This window comes from Gadus morhua, chromosome 1 (genome assembly GCF_902167405.1).
Source record: "Gadus morhua chromosome 1, gadMor3.0, whole genome shotgun sequence".
Taxonomy (NCBI): Eukaryota; Metazoa; Chordata; class Actinopteri; order Gadiformes; family Gadidae; genus Gadus; species Gadus morhua.
In genome coordinates, this window is record NC_044048.1 from 2,159,794 (window position 1) to 2,166,079 (window position 6,286).

The 6,286-nt window shown below is 49.7% G+C and overlaps 1 protein-coding gene across 1 annotated transcript; it reads right to left on the minus strand.

Moving 5' to 3' along the window:
- LOC115547173 (uncharacterized) lies at window positions 1-5,431 on the minus strand. The gene is made up of 6 exons (XM_030361156.1): window positions 5,258-5,431; window positions 4,565-4,787; window positions 1,790-1,936; window positions 1,022-1,168; window positions 530-662; window positions 1-304 (listed from the first exon to the last, which is right to left on the minus strand). Exons 1-6 carry the CDS (start codon window positions 5,429-5,431, stop codon window positions 205-207), a joined length of 924 nt encoding a protein of 307 aa, XP_030217016.1. The 3' UTR covers window positions 1-204.
- Between the last annotated feature and the right edge of the window lie 855 nt (window positions 5,432-6,286).

Consider the following 6,286-nt stretch of genomic DNA (forward strand, 5'->3'; position numbering starts at 1 on the left):
ACTTTGATTTCTCTGTTTATGTATGCATAAAACATGTATAGCCCTACATGCATCAAAGTCTAAAGCCAAGGGAAAAGTCGAAAAAGCATGAAATGACACTCTTCCTTGTAAGTCCAGGAGCTCAATACGACTGAGGGAGGCCTTTTCTCTTTATTGCAACACCAAGTGTCTGAAAAACCCATGTGCACTTTATTACCCACTAGCCTACAATGAACCTGGCTTACCGTGGATCATTGGTGTAAAGATCGCCATACCTTCAAAGTTGGGATCACTCACTGTTCTGTCGAGAATCAGACCGCCGATGCTAGAGGCACAGAGTAATATAACACAAACACACACACAAAAACACACATAAATGCACACACACACACAAATGCACACAAACACAAACACACATACACACACATGCACACATTTTTTTAATGTTCAACTTTTGAGCAAGTTGTTGATTCACAGGTCAACATTTCAATGAGAAGTCAGGTGGTGAAATCCTGGTTGGTGTGTTGGTGAAGAGGTGCATTGTGGGTACCTGCTGAGGGCCATGCCCACTAGGCCCGATTGCAGCACCTCTCTGATTGGCGGGGAGCATCGGGGGACGGAGACCCAGAGGGGTATGAGGAGCAGGAAGTAGTGGCCAACCGCAGGGGGCAGGAACCACAGGTCTGGGAGGGCAACACAGCCACAGTCAGAGAATAATACTCTTGGACTCTTGGTTTATGGACCAAAACCACAGAGTCACAACGCAGAGACAGCGCCAACAGGGGAGAGTCACAGGTCATCGCTGGGCACTAGTGTGATGCTAATATAAACCTTAACCAAAGTTCTAATGTTTCAATAAGATCGGGGTCTAGAGTGTTCAATAAGTAAATGTATGGAAAGATCAAAATCTCACTTTGCAGCCCTCTTCTTGTGTAAGTTTCTGTGATCTTTCTGAATCCACTACAGGACTTTTTAATGTACTACAGTGTATTATAGCAGCATTGAACTAAGAGGTGTTATCAGGGAGAGGGGGACCTCTTACCTCTGTGGTGGAACAGGAAGCTGCTGATGGCAGCGAGCAGTGACAAGGTGATGAGGTCACCCAGGCTCGCTGCGATGGACGTGACCAGGTTGTCCGAGTTGACACCCAACTTCCTGGACCCCACGATCACGGCGACCATAACCAGCCCTTCATAACAAATTCCAGCAGAATTTAAACCCCACCATCACCAGCCCTTCTTAACCACACCAGCAGGTCACCAGGTCAGCGCACTGTTCAAATCACATCTATTTATATATTTATCATTTCTATTTTAAAGTTCCTTTACAAGTTCGCAGCACATCCAGAATCATCGTTCATAGCTCTGAGAATCATAACTAATTGCTCTCAGAATCGTAGTTAAAACCCTCAGAATCATAGTTCATAGCTCTCAGAATCATAGTTCATAGCTCTCAGAATCATAGTTCATACCTCTCTCCCTCCTATCAGAGACCGAATCCCTCCCCAGTTCTCCCACCTCGGTCCTGCTTCCTAATTTACTTTATAAACGGTTTGATTGGGACTTGATTGATATCGGTTGCCTCTTGCCATTGCCTCTATAAAGTGTATTTGAGTGTCTTGAGAACTGGTGTATAACATAATTATTAGTAGTAATAGTAGTAGTGGTGGCTAGTAGAAGTAGTAGTATTAATTTGTACATATTCATGTGAATGAACAGGAGTATGAATAAGACATGATTTGCTGTCCTAGAGACAGAGCAGTAATGATGACTGAATGAATAGGAGTATGCTTAAGACATCGTTTGCTGACCTAGAGCGATGATGCGGTGATGAAGGCGGTGGAGACGCTGCTGGCATTGAGCGACGAGGCCTGGACCAGGTCTAGGCGGCCCCGGGTCAGGACCCCCAGCAGCACGGCAGCCACCGCCGCCAGGAAGCCCACCAAGGTGGCCTGCACCTGGGGTGGGGCACAGAGAGGACCCTGGGAGAGTCAGAGCTCCATGGACGATGAGGGGATGGATGAATGGATCTCACAGGTCCATATTGTCGTTACCACGGTGCATTCTACGCAGTGATCGTTGCAATATGAGCATTTATCCTCATTACCATGAATGACCGCTGCTGTAGTGAGGAATGGAGAGTTATGAAGATTGAGTAGTGAGCAGAATAAACCGGTAGAGATTGCGATTGGTCTAAAAGGTGATTGGCTTGTACAAAGTCAGGTGCGTTAAACTCAGAGATTGTCACAGTAGCTCAGTAATGGCTGACAAATAGCTAGGACTTTTCTTAAAAATTACATTAAAGACAAAGCTCTGGAGTGTTTCCGACAGTAGCTTGAACATTAAGAAATGAACTTACAGTATTTTACAACAGAGTGAAGTCAATTAGAGATTTATGTGTTGGTAGTTAAGATATGATCATGTAGTAATTATAAGTAAGTAGAAAGCATGTGATTTATATTTAGGTAGAGTCCCATAGCTGGTGTTCTTGCAGCATATGTAGGGTAGAATATAACGAGCCATGTGTCAGTGTATTTTGATACCATGTAGAGTGGTTTACATGGTGTAATTGAGCCTTAACATGAGGGTTAACATTGCTACACCACCCCATCGCCCACTGCTGCCCAGGGTCGTCCATCGGCCCCGTGTTGGCCTATAGGAGGCCCATAAAGACACATCGGAACGCAGTATAAGCCGCTATTGACCGTCGAAGAGAAGACCAGCATGGATCCCACTTTCATTGACAAGACGGATGCTGATCCCCTAAACATTAAGTATGGCATGGATTCTCGGATGAAGATGATCCATAGCATTAATTCAGCAGAAGTTATATGAGTAACATAAATATATTGAGTAGAGATATAAGAATAGAGACATTTGAAATGGCATGTTTTCCATTAGAGACATCTTTCTTGGCTTCATTTGTCAAAATGCAAAAAATCATATGTTTGGTATTGTGTCGCCGTGCATTATTGTGTTCGTGTGTTTGGTCTCATTTGAACCATGGACAACAACACACTAGATGTTGAGCCGAGTAACCTTCGAAGATACTGAGATAGCTTCCCCATGGTAGTGTGGGTGAAGGATTAGCCAAAGCTGTGTTCCACTCACAACCGTAGACAGTCTGGAGGCCAGGGTCATCTCAAGGTTCCCCTTCAGTCCCACGGAGGCCGGAACCAAGACGGACACCTCCGTGATCTGCTGGACCACCTCCCTGTGCTGATCACACACACACATGCACGCACGCACGCACGCACGCACATGGACACACACACACACGCACGCACGCACGCACGAAGAGGCGAGCATGCGCAGAAAGGCTGACCCCCGAACCACTAACAACACAAGCAAACGGTCAGTCAACAGTCTCAATAAATAATGGCTTAGCAACCCAACAAGGGACATGGTCTGCTGCAGAACGATTACAAGCCTGTAGTCCGCCATCATCTTTTTTGTTGTGAGTTCTGAGACTCCTCGGGCTTAACAGTCATTGGCTAGAGGGTCGAGGGGTGGGGCGATGACGTCATGGTTTACGATTTCAGTCGGTTTCAGGCGTCCACACGAATCCAAAACGAAACCAGGTAGATTTGAAACCACCTCCGAGGGTGGTTTCAGAAGTTTACGGTTTCGGTCAGCGGATTCACCGGCTTCGTGTGGACGGAAGGCCGAACCGTACAAGACCTTTGCGGTCTCGCCATGAAATCGGCTTCGTGTGGACGGGGCCTAACACCTCGTGCCCACTACCTCCGTCCGTTGACTGATCCCCATTGACTTTGAATGGGGACGGACGCGCAATGCATTGTGGATCCGTCCGTTACGTTGGAGCCTTCGGCTCCGTCAAAAAGTTGAAAAATGTTCAACTTTTTCGGCAGCGACGGATCCGTCATCCAATCAGATCAAGTATGCAAATTTAAGCACTGTGACGCGACTCGGGCTCTGACGATACTGGAAAGCGGGAAAGCGGGTCATCTTGCCTCGCAACAAGCAGGAAGAAGCGGAAAGAACCCGGCGAAGCGATTTGATTGGCTGACGGATGCCTCTGCAAAGACTACTCCCCCATCCGTCAGCCACGCCTTCCCACGTCCTTTGACTGACGGTGCAATGGGCACGAAGCGTAACTGAGCAGATAGCCAGGGACGACATACATGGGGAAATGTTACTGAGAAAGAGCTTGGCCTATCCTATCTTTTTTTAATATGGACCATGAAGGGGGACCATGAAGCCTCACAGAGGGGCTAAAACATGTGGACACTTAGGTCATGAGCCTCATTTGATTAGCAGGATTTTGTGATGGGATATTATAGAGGCATTCGTACTTCACTTCGCCCCTCATAGCACACAATGGCATGCATGACATCTCTCTCTCTCTCTCTCTCTCTCTCTCTCTCTCTCTCTCTCTCTCTCTCTCTCTCTCTCTCTCTCTCTCTCTCTCTCTCTCACCCTCTCTCTCTCTCTCTCTCTCTCTCTCTCTATCTCTCTCTCTCTCTCTCTCTCTCTCTCACCCTCTCTCTCTCACCCTCTCTCTCTCTCTCTCTCTCTCTCTCTCTCTCTCTCTCTCTCTCTCTCTCTCCCTCTCTCTCACCTACTTGCAGGCCTTCGGTGAGCATGAGTCCCCCACCATGCCCAGGCCAGGTCGCAGGTCGCAGGTAGGACTCCAGTCCTGGTGAGGAGCCAGCAGTTCTCCAGGGCCCAGGGGCCCGAGCGGCTCTGCATACAGGTGGAGCTCGACGGGTTCTTCCCCAGGTAACTGAGCTGCAGCTCCAGACAGGACCCCCCACCCCCCTGCTGTGAGCCAGCTGCAGGGCTGTTCTGACCGGTGTGATGCAGAGGGATTGTTTACGCTTTGGATCCTGGGGAAACAATGGCCGACAATAGAGACATCCAGAGAGATTTCTTTAATCCAGGTTTAATCCAGATTCTTTGTTGGATTGTTAAAAAAAATTGGATTCTATTCCAAGCCAATCCTGCACAGTTTAAAGCATGAGCAACATAGAGCGGGTGGAGCTTTGACGCGTAGCTGTTCTGCTGGTGTCGACGCCGGGCGAGGCGAGAGGAGAGGACCTCCATGTGTTCCTGTGTCCTCCTCCACCCTCAGTAAGCCTCGAGGTGATTGCTGAGCTGGTGACAGTACGCACTGTCATCTGGAACAAAGGACAGACACACAAAAACACATACACACACACACACACAGTCAAAGAGAAACAAACACACACACACTCCTCAAGTCCTGTACGGGACCTCCCCCCCCCCCCCCCCCACACACACACACACACTCAGGCCTCGCCCTTGAGGAGGCCTGCGGAGGAGGAGGTCCGCTGGAAGGCGGGGCGCCCCCTGGGCCGGAAGAAGCAGCGTGTCCGGTGGGACAGGCACGTCCAGAAGGCCAGGAGTTTCCTCTCCCCCCTCCTCTTCTGCTGCGACATCCTCTCCTCGTGCTGCCTCGCCCTCTGCATCTCCACCACACTCCTGCTGCTATCTATCTCCATCCGCTGCACTCCCTCCACCTCCTCCACCTGCTCCTCCACCTGCCCAAGCCCCTCCTCCTGCTCCTCCCCCTCCTGCTCCTCCTCTTCCTCCTCTTCCTCCTCCTCAGAGCCTGCGGTGGGCCCGGGCTGGAGCCTCCTCCTCATCCTCTCAGTCAGGGGAGAGGCAGCGATGTCCCGGATTGTGGAGTGGTTGAAGGTTCTGATGTTCCTGGAGGTCCTTGAGGCAGATGCTGCTGAAGATGGGGGGGGTGTACCTCCGACTGCTGACAGACAGGTGATGGAGATGTTTTTGTGTCGGGGAGGAGGAGAGAAGGTAGCAGACTGCTGGGCGATACTGCTGCTTCTTGCTTGAAGTTTTCCCTCTGTTTCTTTGTCTCTGTCTTTGTCTCTCTCCCTGTCTTAGACTCTCTCTCTGTCTTAGACTCTCTCTCTGTTACTGTCTCTCTCTGTCTCTCTCTCTGTTTCCGTCTCTCTGCCTCTCTCTCTCTCTCTCTGTCTCTGTCTCTCTTTTTGTCTCTGTCACTCTCTGCCTCTCTCTCTGTCTCTCTTTTTGTCTCTGTCACTCTCTGTTTCTATCTCCGTCTCTGTCTCCGTCTCTCTGTCTCCCTCTCTCCTTGTGCCTTACAAAGTGCAACTGCAAATGTGCAGCTCCCCCTAAATCGAGCTCTCCCAATACAGCTGCTTTCATCCTTCTCCTGATTGGTCCTCCAAGTACTTCATCCCCCCCTCCCACCCCCTCTTGAGTGTGTGTGACGCACTGTTAAAGACAGCAGGGGGGCACCTGGTCCCACCACGTGGTGCTGCTGCTACAGTCAGAGAAGG

Coding starts and splice junctions, on each gene's coding strand:
- LOC115547173 (XM_030361156.1), bottom strand. CDS start 5,431: ATGCAGAGGGCGAGGCAGCACGAGGAGAGGATGTCGCAGCAGAAGAGG. Junction 4,788..5,257: donor CAGGCCTCCTCAAGGGCGAG/GCCTGAGTGTGT, acceptor CACACCGGTCAG/AACAGCCCTGCAGCTGGCTC. Junction 1,937..4,564: donor TGCTCACCGAAGGCCTGCAA/GTAGGTGAGAGA, acceptor GCCCCACCCCAG/GTGCAGGCCACCTTGGTGGG.